This window comes from Nerophis ophidion, linkage group LG12, assembly GCF_033978795.1.
Source record: "Nerophis ophidion isolate RoL-2023_Sa linkage group LG12, RoL_Noph_v1.0, whole genome shotgun sequence".
Classification (NCBI taxonomy): domain Eukaryota; kingdom Metazoa; phylum Chordata; class Actinopteri; order Syngnathiformes; family Syngnathidae; genus Nerophis; species Nerophis ophidion.
The window spans coordinates 63,770,922-63,788,563 of NC_084622.1; the positions used below are offsets into that span (position 1 = coordinate 63,770,922).

General features: G+C 44.3%; 1 protein-coding gene across 1 annotated transcript; it reads left to right on the forward strand.

The window, feature by feature from the left end:
• Nucleotides 1-17,283, forward strand: ada2a (adenosine deaminase 2a). The gene is made up of 10 exons (XM_061917974.1): nt 1-157; nt 542-860; nt 4,172-4,391; nt 6,274-6,487; nt 6,562-6,689; nt 6,761-6,851; nt 9,752-9,860; nt 11,439-11,596; nt 14,745-14,947; nt 15,017-17,283. Exons 2-10 carry the CDS (start codon nt 557-559, stop codon nt 15,126-15,128), a joined length of 1,539 nt encoding a protein of 512 aa, XP_061773958.1. The 5' UTR covers nt 1-157; nt 542-556; the 3' UTR covers nt 15,129-17,283.
• Nucleotides 17,284-17,642: the final 359 nt, after the last annotated feature.

Genomic DNA, 17,642 nt, shown 5'->3' on the forward strand with positions numbered 1-17,642 from the left:
CAGCCAATCACATGCAAGGGGCGGGCCTTAGGAGGTACCGTACCCAGCTTGCTTTTGACAGCAAAACACCAGAAACAAAACACCCAACATCTTTTTTTCTCCTCTTTTTTTGGCGTCTTTTTGAAGACTTCCTTATTTGCCGACAAAACGCCTTAAGGTAAAAAAAAAAGTGCTATCATTCTCGTTGCTTGGTGTTTATCTTGTAAACGTGTCAATCCCAACAAAGGACGTCGTCAACAACCGTCGAGGTTTACATTTTATATTTTGTTTTCATCCTCATTTCGACGACATTTTGCAATAATAGACCATACTCAACGACACTACATCATCTTCATGATTTATCATTCCAAGTTACGACACAAAAGTTACAAAATGAGTCCCATTTCAGTTTTAACTTGTGAGTACAGCGTGGCGGTTACGTCAGTACAGCAACATCCATCCATCCATCCATTTTATACCGCTTATCCCCCAACATTACGTGTTTTTATTCACATTGACGTTTCAATTTTTGGACTAAAACGTTTTAATTGGTGTTCGCCAGACTTTGGGGTGGAGGATGGTGGCCGAGTACCAGCGCCCTCTGGTGGCGGTGAGCTGTGTACTACTGTGGCTTGCAGCGGGTGTTATGTCCATGCCAGACCCAAAGACCAGAGAGGCTCTCATACAGCAGGAGGCCTCCCAGCAGACCGGGGGACAAGTGGTGCTGACGGACCTGGAGAAACTTCTAGACGCCCGCTTGTTTAAAATGAAACAAGAGGAAATGAGGAAGGTCCATTTCCCTCCGTCGATGCACTTCTTCCAGGCTCGACAGTTCATCCGCAGCAGCCCCATTTTCAACCTGCTGCAGAAAATGCCCAAAGGTACAAATTAATCATTCTATGAAAGTACCGTATTTCCTTGAATTGCTAATTAATTTAAAACTTCTTCTCACTCCGGCGCTTACCAAAGGCTTGCAGTAAAAAATTGATTATGATGTAAGGATACCATTATGAAAAGCACATTTAATTAAAAAAAAACGTTATTATGGTCTTATCTTTACTTATATAGTCCATGCCAGCTCCTTCTGATCAAAAGCATCGATAACTTGTTTATCAATCAATCAATCAATGTTTATTTATATAGCCCCAAATCACAAATGTCTCAAAGGACTGCACAAATCATTACGACTACAACATCCTCGGAAGAACCCACAAAATGGCAAGGAAAACTTAAACCCAGTGGGCAGGGAGAATTCACATCCAGTGGGACGCCAGTGACAATGCTGACTATGAGAAACCTTGGAGAGGACCTCAGATGTGGGCAACCCCCCCCCCCCCCTCTAGGGGACCGAAAGCAATGGATGTCGAGCGGGTCTAACATGATACTGTGAAAGTTCAATCCGTAGTGGCTCCAACACAGCCGCGAGAGTTCAGTTCAAAGCGGATCCAAGACAGCAGCGAGAGTCCTGTCCACAGGAAACCATCCCAAGCGGAGGCGGATCAGCAGCGTAGAGATGTCCCCAATCGATACACAGGCGAGCGGTCCATCCTGGGTCCCGACGAGCGGTCCATCCTGGGTCTCGACGAGCGGTCCATTCTGGGTCTCGACTCTGGACAGCCAGTACTTCATCCATGGTCATCGGACCGGACCCCCTCCACAAGGGAGGGGGGGGGACATAGGAGAAAAAAGAAAAGAAGCGACAGATCAACTGGTCTAAAAAGGAGGTCTATTTAAAGGCTAGAGTATACAGATGAGTTTTAAGGTGAGACTTAAATGCTTCTACTGAGGTAGCATCTCCAACTGTTACCGGGAGGGCATTCCAGAGTACTGGAGCCCGAACGGAAAACGCTCTATAATATATAATTTATAGAAGTCTTCCTTATCTTTCTTCAGTTTTAAAAGTCTCTCTGTCTCGATGGAGATCTTCCTTTATTACCTCCTCCAGCACATATCGCGTCGCTCATTTCACTTCTTCTTCAGCCGAGTAGTCGCAAGAAGTATCACTAGCGCCCTCTACCACCAGGAGGCGGGAGTCATTAAATGACTCATATTTGACACACGCAGCTATAGGGCTGGGCGATATTGCCTTTTTTTAATATCGCGATATTTTAAGGCCATATCGCGATATAAGATATATTTTACGATATTTTGCCTTGGCCTTGAATGAACACTTGATGCATATAATCACAGCAGTATGATGATTCTATGTGTCTACATTAAAACATTCTTCTTCATACTGCATTCATATATGCTACTTTTAAACTTTCATGCAGAGAAGGAAATCACAACTAAGTCAATTGACCAAAAGTGTATTTATTAAAGTTATTAAGCAGTGGCACAAACATTCAAGTCATTTCCAAAACATAAAGTGCAAGATTGTCAGAGACATTTTAAGTGTCAAATAAAAATGAGCTGCATAATAGGAAATCAAATAGTATTATAGTCCTTCACTATGTGGTATGTTACTAAGGTTCTGAAATTCTCTTCATTCTCTAGCGAGTGACTTTTCAAATGATGCTACATATTAGCAGTTATGCTACTTTTCATAGCAACGCTTTTGGACCACACTTGACAAATCACGGTTGTCTGTCCGACATATTCCCACTTGAAGCCGAACCACCGCCAGGCGATGGACCCCCTGCTGTTTTTATTGGGAATTAAGTCTTCATTTGTTACGAGATTCGCACCTTCTTTCTCTCGCAACAACCTGCTAGCATCACAGCTAACGTTAGCCACGCCGCTAGCTCTCTGCCCTGCAAGGGCGTGTATGTGACGTACGACGTGACAGTTTGTGACGAATGTGCGCCTGTTTGTCTGCGAGGAGACACAGGAAAGAGCGAGGAGAGCCTGAAGTGTACGCCCGCAGCTCCTGCGTGACAACGTACACTCGAATTTTACGATATAGTCATTTTCTATATTGCACAGAGACAAAGCCGCGATATATCGTATATATCGATATATCGCCCAGCCCTACGCAGCTACGGTATTGCGACGGTCTCAAGCCGTCGTCTTGCGGGTTCCCAGGACCATCAAGGAAGGACATGGCTTGAGCAGTTTGACTTTGTTTATTTTTCAATAAAACATCAGACCAGGTCGCTCTTCCGCTCCTCCTCTCCGCTCGCTCGCCGCCATCTTGGGCCGGGCTCCAGCATGCCTGTCGGACCGTCGGCTCCACAGGTGTATTAATAAAACATAGTTGCTTACTGTTCTTTTTAGCATACCAATAGCTTGGACCTTAAATCCTACTGAATAGCTCTTAATCTTCTTCCCTTTATGCGATTTCAAATTACCGGTATTGAAATCAGCCTCCTCCATTTTGAAAACGTCACGAGTTTGACCAGGCGGTCATACTAACAGTGCAATACGTTTTCATAACATGGTCACTACTGCCTACTTTGTCTTGTTATATTCTTATTTTACTGTTATATTGTTATTCCCATTGTTGCTTTTTAGTTTTTATTCTTATTGTAATATTTCTCTATTTTGTTTCCATTTAAACCCCCATTATTTACTTTTTACTTTTATTTAAATTGATCTCGGGCTTCACGGTGGCAGAGGGGTTAGTGCGTCTGCCTCACAATACGAAGTTCCTGCAGTCCTGGGTTCAAATCCAGGCTCGGGATCTTTCTGTGTGGAGTTTGCATGTTCTCCCCGTGACTGCGTGGGTTCCCTCCGGGTACTCCGGCTTCCTCCCACTTCCAAAAACATGCACCTGGGGATAGGTTGATTGGCAACACTAAATTGGCCTTAGTGTGTGAATGTTGTCTGTCTATCTGTGTTGGCCCTGCGATGAGGTGGCGACTTGTCCAGGGTGTACCCTGCCTTCCGCCCGATTGTAGCTGAGATAGGCGCCAGCGCCCCCCGCGACCCCGAAAGGGAATAAGCGGTAGAAAATGGATGGATGGATGGATAAATTGATCTCAACTCTGTACACTGCTGCTGGAATTTTAATTTTCCTAAAGGAACTCTCCTGAAGGAATCAATAAAGTACTATCTATCTATCTATCTATCCATCTATCTATCTATCTATCTATGTAATACTAAGCATGCGCTAATTATTTCGCAAAGCGAGTTTGACCCGGCAGTAATTCAAGGCAGGCACATACTATATGTCCGGCGGCAATTCAAGGAAATACGGTAGTTTCTTTTTTAATCAGTTCCTGATGCCCCAAAACACATTTTTATCATTCAGGAGGAGCGCTGCACGTGCACGACCTCGCCATGGGGGATCATGAATGGCTGGTGAAAAACGTGACGTATCGACCCAACTGTTACATGTGTGTCACCGACAAACGCTCGCTCAGTTTTATCTTCTCGTCGGGGAGTCCTGAACCTTCACCAAATTGTTCCGCATGGATGCTGCTGGAAAATCTCCGGAAAAAAATGGGCGACGTCACAGATCTGGACAACAGGTGAGCTATAAATGATACAAGAGAATGAGTTCTTTATAGACATAATGATGCACAATTTTGTGGGTAAAACTATTGGAAACACCCCTTCTTAGATAATCACCAGAACCCTTTCAATTCAACACATCACCCCTGTTCTGCAGCAACTCCACTGACTACCAATCAAACATCGTATCCACTTTAAAATAATTCTCCTTACTTTGAAAGCCATCCATCATATCTCTCTGACCTGCTCCATGTCGCCACGCCCTCACGTTCCCTAAGATCTTCTTCATCCATCCATCTCACTGTCCCCTTATTTAAAATGTCCACCGTGGGTGCCCGAGCTTTCAGCCGCTCCGCCCCACATCTTTGGAAATCTCTACCACCAGACATTTCTAACTTGGACTAGATATCCCTCTTCAAATCAAAACTAAAAACACACATACAGTGGGGCAAAAAAGTATTTAGTCAGCCAGCGATTGTGCAAGTTCTCCCACTTCAAATGATGACAGAGGTCTGTAATTTTCATCATAGGTACACTTCAACTGTGAGAGACAGAATGTGATAAAAAAAATCCAGGAATTCACTTTGTTGGACTTTAAAATAATTTATTTGTAAATGATGGTGGAAAATAAGTATTTGGTCAACCATTCAAAGCTCTCACTGATGGAAGGAGGTTTTGGCTCCAAATCTCACGATACATGGCCCCATTCATTCTTTCCTTAACACGGATCAATCGTCCTGTCCCCTTAGCAGAAAAACAGCCCCAAAGCATGATGTTTCCACCCCCATGCTTCACAGTAGGTATGGTGTTCTTGGGATGCAACTCAGTATTCTTCTTCCTCCAAACACGAGGAGTTGAGTTCATACCAAAATGGATACATGGATGATACAGCAGAGGATTGGGAGAATGTCATGTGGTCAGATGAAACCAAAATAGAACATGTTGGTATAAACTCAACTTGTCGTGTTTGGAAGAAGAAGAATACTGAGTTGCATCCCAAGAACACCACACCTACTGTGAAGCATGGGGGTGGAAACATCATGCTTTGGGGCTGTTTTTCTGCTAAGGGGACAGGACGATTGATCCGTGTTAAGGAAAGAATGAATGAGATTTTGAGCCAAAACCTCCTTCCATCAGTGAGAGCTTTGAATGGTTGACCAAATACTTATTTTCCACCATCATTTAAAAATAAATTCTTTAAAATTCCTACAATGTGAATTCCTGGACATCGACATCGTATCGGAAGTGAAGAAGTTGTATCAGCACACTGTACTTTTATTAAAAACTCTTGTTGGCAAAGTGTGTAGAGGGAAGAGCCGGAGGACGGACGTCACCTTCATTCTTTGCTATGACTTCATTTTGTAATTCACTGACTCTCATCTTCTTTATCAAACTGCTCTCACATGCAACTTTTTGGATGTTGTGGTGCCTTATTCTGCAGTCATATTCAATAACAATCAGAATCAGAAATACTTTATTAATCCCCGAGGGGAAATTACAATTTTCAGCACAGTCCCATTCAAGATCAGTCAAACATTAAAGGGAAACAGAACAGGATGGCTTCTGGTGACCCTCACAAAAAAGCAGAGATAGAGGTAAACAATAGGAAGGGGGGGGAGAGAAAAAAAAAAATCGGTCTAAGCCTGGGCTTCTGGAGAGGGGGTCCAGACTGAGGCTAAAGGAAAAAACAAACACACAGTGGCTGAGTGGTTCTTTGTTCCCACAAAATATTTCGTGATCAAACTGATTAGAATGTTTAGCTGTACGACAACCTATATGTAACATTTTCTTCAAAATCAAATCACATGAAAGTGGGCCGTACAAAAACTGAGGTACTGCTGTAGTTTTTCTCTTTATTTGCTGACATATGCATGAATTCTGAGTTTTCCCCCCTTTCAGCATCCTGGCCAACCTGACCCTCTTCACCGATGGCAATCCCGCAGCTCTGTACCCCAACCAGGATGTGGTCTGGGAGAAGTTCGATCTAGCCTTCAATGCTGCGAGAGGTCTGATCACGTACGCTCCCGTCTTCAGAGACTATTACTACCACGGTCTCAAACAGTTCTACACGGACAACGTCATGTACGTGGAACTACGTGCCTTACTGCCTCAGGTAAAGACGGGCACACAGACATGCTAACACCTTGACTTGTCATTTCCTCATCTACCCATCTTGTCTGCGCTCAGACGTACGAGCTGGACGGCAGCACTCACGACTCGACGTGGGCTCTGAAAGTCTACCGTGACGTCACTCAGGAATTCATAGCCGACCACCCAGACTTCTTTGGAAGCAGATTCATTTTTATCGCTCTAAGGTGCACTGAGCCTTGAAGCTCAATAGTGAGACGTGTACACCCGATGATTGATCACATGGTTTTTGTTGCAGGACAATGAATGAATCTGCATTGAAGGGAGTTATGGAGTATGCCATGAAGCTGCAGAGAGACTTCCCAGATCTAATGGTTGGCTTTGACTTGGTGAGAACTGTGTATTTTTTATTCTATGGACACAAAAAATGCTGTATGCTAAAGGGGCCCTATTATGCAAAACCTACTTTTCTTACCTATTGGTACCTGCTGTTGTGTGTTCGGGATCTGCGTAAGTCCCAAAAATTTGAAATCAAACCATGGAGGTATGCAGAGATATTGACGGAATGAAACAATCTTGTCTTTCTTCATACTTCCTGGGGAACAGGCTGTCAGAAATTGGCCCCATCTGTGACGTTTTGGCCGTTGGTGACATCAGCGAATGATCCACTTACGGTAGAAATGTATCCAAAGTGCGACGCTGTAGTCAATAAGCTCTTTCTATTTCACTATCCTCTTACATGCTGACGCATCCTCCACTGTTGACATTTCTAATACAAAGTAACACATAGAACAGGCCTGGGCAGTTATTTTCACCCGGGGGACCAGATCTAAAGAAAAAAATGTGTCTGGAGGCCGGTATATCTCTTTTTAGGAACAATAATACAAAACCTCACAATAAATTTCTAATTGAATGCTAAAAACATTATGAATGGAATTTTACATTCTTTTAATAAATGAGACACCCAGAATGTACATGAAAATAAAGAATGTGGGGTTTAGAGATGCGCGGATAGGCAATTATATCATCCGCAACCGCATCACTAAAGTCATCATCCAACCGAACCAACATTTTATCAGAACCGCAACCGCCCGCCACCCGCCCGTTGTTATATGTCCGGAGTCGGCGAACTTTACCACTAAAAGAGCTAGTTTGACCCGTGTCACCAGGTAAAGAAAGCAAAGGGGAGCCGCTAACGTTCTCGCGAATATCCGATAGTAATCATTCAGATAACTTGTAGTGGCATAAAACACTGAAAGTGATTGTCCTTATAACCCCTTTGTTTCAAATGTTTGTTCCACTTGGGGCGCGGGCATCTTGTCTGAGTCACACCTTTTACACAGCCTTCCTTGTCACGTATTCTTCCTTTTCCCGCTTTCCCTCCACTAATTCAAACTGATCCAGCAGCGATATTGAAGATTGTTTTATTTACAATAATCAAGGGTTAGAATACTCGGGAAACAAAATAAATGGTAGCTTATATGAAGCCGAGGTCTACAGACAGATGAGGTCTACAGACAGGTGAGGTCTACAGACAGGTGAGGTCTACAGACAGGTGAGGTCAAAGACGGTATGCTGGTGCCCGACTGCCAATCACGCGCCCAGCGCGCTCCTGCCCCTTATAGGCCTGCGTGGGAACTTTACACCACCTGCAAAGGGTGCACACTGACATACACGCATGAATCACTCAAAAACAATAAAATAAACATCAATTCAAGTATGGCCCTCTATTTGGCTCCTACAACGGGAATAAGGGTGTGCTGTGAAGCCGTTGTCTTTGACACTTTCAACAACATGTACGAACCGTTTGCCAGTCCAGCAACATGCTGTATGCAGTTCACGCAAACACAAGTACAAGATTGAAGGGCATACTGGGTGACACAGAGTACACTAATGGTTGTGATATAAACAATTTTAACACTCTTGCTAATATGCGCCACACTGTGAAGCAACACCAAACAAGAATGACAAACACATTTCGGGAGAACATCCTCACAGTAACACAACATAAACGCAACACAACAAATACCCAGGATCCTTTGCATCCATGACCCTTCCTGAATATACTTTACACCCCCGTGCCCCCAACCCTGCCCACCTTACCGACGCATGGGGGTTGGGGGGTGGCGGGGTTTGCTGCTAGTGGGGTGTATAATATAGTCAGGGTTTGTCATGGATGCAAAGGATTCTGGGTATTTGTTGTGTTGCGTTTATGTTGTGTTACTGTGAGGATGTTTTCCTGAAATGTGTTTGTCATTCTTGTTTGGTGTGGCTTCACAGCGTGGCGCATATTAGTAAGAGTCTTAAAATTGTTTATATCACAACCATTAGTGTACTCTGTGTCACCCAGTATGCCTTGCAGCCGCGTGCGTGTGTCTGCGGAAGCCACACACAACATATTTTGTGCACGCCAGCTTTCTGAATGATCGCTTGTGCACGCCAGTTTTCCGAGACTCTGTATTTAGTTAGCGCAGGCAGCATGAAGCAGGGCTTTTATTGTGAAGATAGGAAATGTGCAGTCGGCCTTTAGAGTTTTGACGGAAGGTACGGCGCGAGAGTCTGTTGAAATAAAAAGTGTTTCTCGCCTTCCTCTCGGTCATATTTTCATAATAATGATCTTGCAGCAGCCAGCGTCATCTCACAAGACCCTCCGGTACCGTGAATGTCATTTAAGTGACGTCTTGGTGAAGATTGATGATCACTCATTTTTAGGTCTATTTTTTTTTAAAAGCCTGGCTGGAGATCGACTGACACACCCCCCGCGGTCGACTGGTAGCTCGCGATCGACGTAATGGGCACCCCTGTCCTATACTTTGTATATTGTCCTCATCAGGGTCACTTGTGCTGGAGTCGCATGGACATCCCGGCCCTAAAATATGATGTCATGATCAATAAATAAGTGGATTTTTTTTTTTTAAAAAGGACATGGTAGTGTGAATGTTGTCTGTCTATCTGTGTTGGCCCTGCAATGAGGATTGCGACTTGTCCAGGGTGTACGCCGCCTTCCGCACGATTGTAGCCGTGATAGGCACCAGCGCCCCCCGCAACCCCAAAGGGAATAAGCGGTAGAAAATGGATGGATGGATGGACATAAATTGAATAAACTATCTTCCAAAAATCAAGTAAAAAAACAAACAATTGCGATAATACTGTCAGTGCATTTGCTTGTTGTCAGGTTAATATAAAAGGTTTGCAGCTTAATGGTATCTGGACGAACCAGGAACTAGTCAGCTAAGTAACAAATGGTATCTTGTTGCCCTAAAGTGCATATGTTTTGTGTGATACACAGGTAGGTCGTGAGGATAAAGGAAATCCACTTTGGTATTTCCGAGAGGCCTTGTCATTGCCAGCAAAAAGGGGCGTGACACTTCCCTTCTTTTTCCACGCTGGAGAGACAAGTAAGAACAGAATACACAGTAAAGGATTAGAAAACTAAGACTGCATTGATTCCACATCAAAGTGGAAGTGCAATTTTTTTTTTGTAGAATTTTGCCCACCATTCACAAATCTTATGTGCGATACGGAGCCTTTGTCTTTTCTGGAAATAAACTATTCATCAATTAATTTAGATTTTTTTTTTTCACTGCAAAAACATTTGAACATCAGTTATACATTAATTGATCAACATAACTTCAATCGAAATTTGAACCCAGTGCCTACTACTTTGCAAGACAAGCACTATTCCACTGCGCCACATGTACAAAATGTGTCAAATTTATATTATATTACTATCAGTGGCAAAGTAGGAAGCAGCTAGGAATAGGTTTGCAGTGAAATTTCATACAAAGCGCCCTGTCAGGGGCTTCACGGTGGTAGAGGGGTTAGTACGTCTGCCTCACAATACCAAGATCCTGCAGTCCTGGGTTCAATCCCAGGCTCAGGATCTTTCTGTGTGGAGTTTGCATGTTCTCCCCGTGACTGCGTGGGTTCCCTCCGGGTACTCCGGCTTCCTTCCACCTCCAAAAACATGCACCTGGGGATAGGTTGATTGGCAACACTAAATTGTGTGAATGTTGTCTGTCTATCTGTGTTGGCCCTGCGATGAGGTGGAGACTTGTCCAGGGTGTACACCGCCTTCCGCCCGATTGTAGCTGAGATAGGCCCCCGCGACCCCAAAGCGAATAAGCGGTAGAAAATGGATGGATGGATGGATTATACATTAATTGATCAACATAACTTCAATCGAAATTTGAACCCAGTGCCTACTACTTTGCAAGACAAGCACTATTCCACTGCGCCACATGTACAAAATGTGTCAAATTTATATTATATTACTATCAGTGGCAAAGTAGGAAGCAGCTAGGAATAGGTTTGCAGTAAAATTTCATACAAAGCGCCCTGTCATGGGCTTCACGGTGGCAGAGGGGTTAGTACGTCTGCCTCACAATACCAAGATCCTGCAGTCCTGGGTTCAATCCCAGGCTCAGGATCTTTCTGTGTGGAGTTTGCATGTTCCCTCCGGGTACTCCGGCTTCCTTCCACCTCCAAAGACATGCACCTGGGGATAGGTTGATTGGCAACACTAAATTGTGTGAATGTTGTCTGTCTATCTGTGTTGGCCCTGCGATGAGGTGGCGACTTGTCCAGGGTGTACACCGCCTTCCGCCCGATTGTAGCTGAGATAGGCGCCAGCGACCCCAAAAAGGGAATAAGCGGTAGACAATGGATGGGATGGGGGCCCTGTCATTCAATAATTTACATCTTACATTCATTTCTTTACACAAAGCACACGTTTTGCTTTTAAGGTGGGGCAAATTGTTAGAGGTATTTTTTTAGAGGACTTTATAAGTGGAATTGGTCAAACCCCCTCACCTGTATTGTTAACCGCCTCTTGCTAGCGGTTTTTCATTATTTAAAACCCATAGAAAAAAAATCGGCATTTTGTTGTCGCACATAAGGATTGTGAATGATGGGCAAAATTTCCAAAAATAAAATTGGAGTTCCTTTAAAGTCTGTCTGTACTGTGTGCACCATAGATCTGGAGGGCACGGACGTTGACCAGAACCTGCTGGATGCTCTTTTGTTTAATACATCACGAATCGGCCATGGGTTTGCTCTGACTCACCATCCATTGGCCCGAGATCTCTCTATGAAGAGAGGCGTGGCTGTGGAAGTATGTCCCATTTCCAACCAGGTACTCTCATGTCTCCGACTACAATGCACACTCACACACATCCAATAAGAGATCATTGCTTTTAAACTGCTTCGCATTATATTGAGAGACTCTTCGAATATTTTAGATGTATCAAAAGACAATTGTAATACACTATATTGCCAAAAGTAAGCCACCTGCCTTGACTCACATATGAACTTGAAGTGCCATCCCATTCCTAACCCATAGGGTTCAATATGATGTCGCTCCACCTTTTGCAGCGATTACAGCTTCAACTCTTCTGTGAAGGCTGTCCACAAGGTTGCGGAGTGTGTTTATAGGAATTTTCCACCATTCTTCCAAAAGTGCAGGTCACACACTGCTGTTGGTGGAGAGCGCCTGGCTCTCAGTCTCAGTTCTTATTCATCCCAAAGGTGTTCTATCGGGTTCAGGTCAGGACTCTGTGCTGGCCAGTCAAGTTCATCCACACCTGACTCTGTCGTCCATGTCTTTATGGACCTTGCTTTGCACAGTCATGTTGGAAGAGGATGAGGCCCGCTTCAAACTGTTCCCACAAGGTTGGGAGCATGGAATTGTCCAGAATGTTTTGGTATCCTGGAGCATTCCATTTTCCTACGGAGCCAAGCCCAACTCTAGAAAAACAACCCCACACCATAATTCCTCTGCTGACCCCTCTATGTCAGTCTACATGGCCTACTACTTTGTGACTGAGTTGCTGTTGTTCCCAAACTCTTCCATTTTCTTATAATAAAGCACAACAGTTGACTTTGGAATATTTAGGAGCGAGGGAATTTCACGACTGGATTTGTTGCACAGGTGGCATCCTATGACAGTTCCACGCTGGAAATCACTGAGACCGGCCCATTCTTTCACAAATGCTTGTAGAAACAGTCTCCAGGCCTAAGTGCTTGATTTTATACACCTGGCCAAGTGATTAGGATACCTGATCCTCATCATTTTGATGGTTGGCCAAATACTTTTGGCAATATAGTGTATCTCAGGAAAACTCTGAACACAAAAACAAACATATCCGTCTGACCCGTGACCCTGATGAGTACGAGCAGTACAGACAAAGAATGAGTCAACGGGTCAATCAAAACTGATTTTTTAGTATGGATGTAATGTCAAGGCAGAACTTGAACCCTCTGGCACTGTCATTGGCTGGCTTTTCAGCGACAGATGTGCATTAATCAGAGGTGGGTAGTAACGCGCTACATTTACTACGTTACCTCTACATTTACTACGTTACCTCTACCTGAGTAACTTTTGGGATCAATTGTACTTCTAAGAGTAGTTTTAATGCAACATACTTTTACTTGAGTATATTTATAAAGAACAAATGCTACTTTTACTCCGCTCCATTTATTTACATTCAGCTCGCTACTCGATGCTGATTTTTATCGATCTGTTAATGCACGCTTTGTTTTGTTTTGTCAGACAGACCTTCAAAGTAGGATCTATCACATGTCTGCGTTTCACCAATCAAACGCAGTCACTGGTGCCGTTTGACTCCGTTTCACCAATCAAATGCAGTCACTGGTGCCGTTTGACTCCGTTTCACCAATCAAATGCAGTCACTGGTGCCGTTTGACTCCGTTTCACCAATCAAATGCAATCACTGGTGACGTTTGACTCTGTTTCACCTATCAAATGCAGTCACTGGTGACGTTTGACTTTGTTTCACCAATCAAATGCAGTCACTGGTGCCGTTTGACTCTGTTTCACCAATCAAATGCAGTCACTGGTGACGTTTGACTCCGTTTCACCAATCAAATGCAGTCACTGGTGACGTTTAACTCTGTTTCACCAATCAAATGCAGTCACTGGTGCCGTTTGACTCTGTTTCACCAATCAAATGCAGTCACTGGTGACGTTTGACTCCGTTTCACCAATCAAATGCAGTCACTGGTACCGTTTGACTCCGTTTCACCAATCAAATGCAGTCACTGGTGACGTTTGACTCTGTTTCACCAATCAAATGCAGTCACTGGTGCCGTTTGACTGTTTAACCAATCAAATGCAGTCACTGGTGACGTTTGACTCCGTTTCACCAATCAAATGCAGTCACTGGTGCTGTTTGACTCCGTTTCACCAATCAAATGCAGTCACTGGTGACGTTTGACTCCGTTTCACCAATCAAATGCAGTCACTGGTGACGTTTGACTCCGTTTCACCAATCAAATGCAGTCACTGGTGCCAGTTGACTCCGTTTCACCAATCAAATGCAGTCACTGGTGACGTTTGACTCCGTTTCACCAATCAAATGCAGTCACTGGTGATGTTTGACTCCGTTTCACCAATCAAATGCAGTCACTGGTGACGTTTGACTCCGTTTCACCAATCAAACAGAGCCAGGCGGTCACATGATTAGCCGCACACTTTAAAAAAATGTTTTTTTGTAAACCTTTATTTATAAATTTCAACACTTACAAACAGTTGAAAATAAAAATCAAAGTAAAAAAAACGTACAAAACAGCGCCAGGGGGTTGTAAATTCAAAGTAACTAAAATAGAATGCAAAAAATATATGTAAATTTATAAAATAAACAAAGTGCAAAGCCATAGGCTCACTCAATCTCAGTAAATAAATTTGGAACACAGCATCGTTTTCACAGCTTTTTGCTTGTTAGAGTTAAAGTGTTTTAATGTAGACTTCTAAATCTTTTTTAAAGGCACAAAAAAACAGGTTGTGTATTGAGAAACTTACATTTATGAATATAAAACTTAGCCAATAGTATGAGGTCGCAAAGGTAAAATTCATTTTGGAATATATATTATTTAATATATATTATGGTTTTAGTTGCTTAAGAGATATTCCTGGCTGTTCATTGCTGTTTTTATGTTTTTGTGCATTACTTGTTGCCGTCATCATCAAACAAACAGGTTACTCATCAGTTACTCAGTACTTGAGTAGTTTTTTCACAACATACTTTTTACTTTTACTCAATTAAATATTTGGGTGACTACTCCTTACTTTTTCTCGAGTAATACATCTCTAAAGTAACAGTACTCTTACTTGAGTACAATTTCTGGCTACTCTACCCACCTCTGGCATTAAAGCAACACCGCAGGTTGGTCGTAACTCAAGTGCGAGTCGGCAAGTAACACTAAGTAAATAGGTGTTATCTACAGTAAGGTTCTGTTTGTAAGGTTCTGTGGTCCTTGTGCAGGTTTTGAAGCTGGTAGAAGACCTGCGAAACCACCCGGCTGCGGCGCTGATGGCCCAGAATCACCCAGTGGTCATAAGTTCTGACGATCCGGCCATGTTTGGTTCGTCCGGCCTCTCCTACGACTTTTACGAGGCTTTTGTGGGCTTCGGTGGGCAAAAGTCCCATGTGGGGACCCTCAAGCAACTGGCCATCAACTCCATTCTGTGAGTCCTGATTTCCAGCCAAGTTGTCTCATTCTGCTCTCTGACTTTGTTTCAATCCTTTGATTTCAGGTACAGTTCGTTGAGCCCGGAGCTGAAGAACAAGGCTCTGGTCGCGTGGCAGCGAAAATGGGACAAATTTGTTTCTGACGAATGCTTTATCGAAACAAAGCTGCAGTTATGAAAATGTTTGCACTTTTGCCACAATGCTTCTTCTAAAGACTCTAATAGTGTTGCTGTGCCATGAGCAGGTAGGGAAGTTCTATGTTTGGTGCTACAGTATTCTGGAAATTCATTGACACTGTTCGCTGGTAGATGAAAGCTCTGTGACCTTACCAACTTTAAATGCTGCATACCTTCTTTTTTGCTAATGTCCTAAACATCAGATTATTGACGTTACCAACATTTTTGGGGGGAGCTCACCTTCTCCGTGTTACATCTGAGTGTACACCATCGCTGTTTTTGTATGCTTATGTTCAGGGGAAACTCCGTTATCACTTCACAAATAAAATTTAATAGTTTCAACCCGTTCGTGATGCTGCAGAGTCTTGTCAACCAAGACAGCCCCACAGCATCCAGAGCCTTAAGGAACTCCGGGCGGATCTCATCCACCCCCGCCGAGGAGCTTTTTAACTACCTCAGCGACCTCAGCCCCAGAAATAGGAGAGTCCAGCACAGATTCCCCAGGCACCGCTTCCTCAAAGGAATATGTGTTGGTGGGATTGAGGAGGTCTTCGAAGTATTCCCTCCACCGATCCACAACATCCGCAGTCGAAGTCAGCAGAACACCATCCGCACCATACACGGTGTTGACAGTGCACTGCTTCCCCTTCCTGAGGCGGCGTATGGTGGTCCAGAATCGCTTCGAAGTCGTTTTCCATGGCTTCCCCGAACTCTTCCCATGTCCGAGTTTTTGCCTCCGCGACCGCTAAAGCTGCACACCGCTTGGCCCGTCGCTACCCGTCCACTGCCTCCGGAGTCCTATGAGCCAAAAGAACCCGATAGGACTCCTTCTTCAGCTTGACGGCATTCCTCACTGCTGGTGTCCACCAACGGGTTCTGGGATTACCGCCACGACAGGCGCCAACAACGTAAAGCCGCTGCTCCTCCACATCGAGAGGAGCCAGATGAGGTGGTTCGGGCATCTGGTCAGGATGCCACCCGAACGCCTCCCTAGGGAGGTGTTTAGGGCACGTCCAGCTGGTAGGAGGCCACGGGGAAGACCCAGGACACGTTGGAAAGACTATGTCTCCCGGCTGGCCTGGGAACGCCTCGGGATCCCCCGGGAAGAGCTAGACGAAGTTGCTTAGGCTGCTGCCCCCGCGACCCGACCTCGGATAAGCGGAAGATGATGGATGGATGGATGGAACCCGTTCGTTAACTAATGTTTACACTCTCCTTTCACTAATGTTTACACTCTCCAAGATTCCGAGATGTTGCGATTGCACCAATCAACCAATGCCTATGTGTTTTGGGGCCTGTTCTCCCGTTTGCATTAAGGTGTATTTTTAAAGCGCTTGAAGTTACACACATTTCTCTAATTCGTCCTCCTCCATCCAACCTGCGGAAACGCCCACACTGGGTAATTTAGTCAAAGGTGCCTTAGTCAGGAATGAAGTTGCCTCATTTTTTTATTGGCTGTGAGAAAATCATCAAACAGAGTTTTACTGACACTTGAAATCCATGAAAAAGATAACATTTTACAGTGTTTCCCCCAGAAAATGTGTTAGTTAAGGTGGTGTCTCTCCAGGGAAAAGGGGGGCTCCGCCCGGGGCAGGCGGATGGACGGGGAAGGGGCTGGGTGGGTGTAAGGAACAGTGTAATTTGGCCTGTCGCCACCATCATGTCTCCATCTCACCACAACCTGGGGGCGCAATAGACTACAGACTGGTGAAGTAGGCCGGCTTCGTCTCCTGAAGAAGCTTAATCAGGAATCAGGAACTGCTAATCAATCGCCTGCAGTACCGGAGGGGACCAGTAACACCTGACACATTATGACTTTTCATTCAAACAAATCAGACGTATTTAACTTTGTTCCGTACTCTGCAAAATGCCGGTGTAGTTGTGTCTGACAATGAGGGGAATTATTGTGTTTTTATGAGGGCGGGTGTTTTTAAATGTCATTGTTGTCTAAGGTTTTTGGGGATTTTTTTTTTTTAGTGTGGTTCCATGAAGCATTTGTGTGTGTACTTTGCTTGTATTTTTTAATATGTGAAAGTGTTGTATTATGTGATTCAGGAAACTTCTTGTCTTTTTTAAAATTTACATTTCTTAGTAATTCTGTCACATTTGATTGTGACATCTGTTAATAAATCCTATTGGTGTTCTTATGAAAATAATGTGTGTAGTTTGTCCAAAGTAATGTCAACATGACTGGTAGTTTGTTTGAAAACTTGCTGTGGAGAGGCGGAGCCGACGGGTCGACGGCGGGGCAGGGCACGCTGCAGCCCTGCCTAAGATGGCGGCAAGGAGGGGGAGAATGCGGCGTAGAGGCGGGACGTGCTGGGAGCAACGCCGCCGCAATCTAATTCAGGTGCGTGGCTCACACACCGGCACACGATTGACTTATCTCCTCGCAGAGTATAAAAGGGGAGAAGGAGGAGCAGAGGCTGCAACAGCGATCAAAGAGCAACTAGAAGCAGACGAGGACGACGACGGCAGCTGAAAAGCAGACCGGGAACGAAAGGAGCTGAAAAGC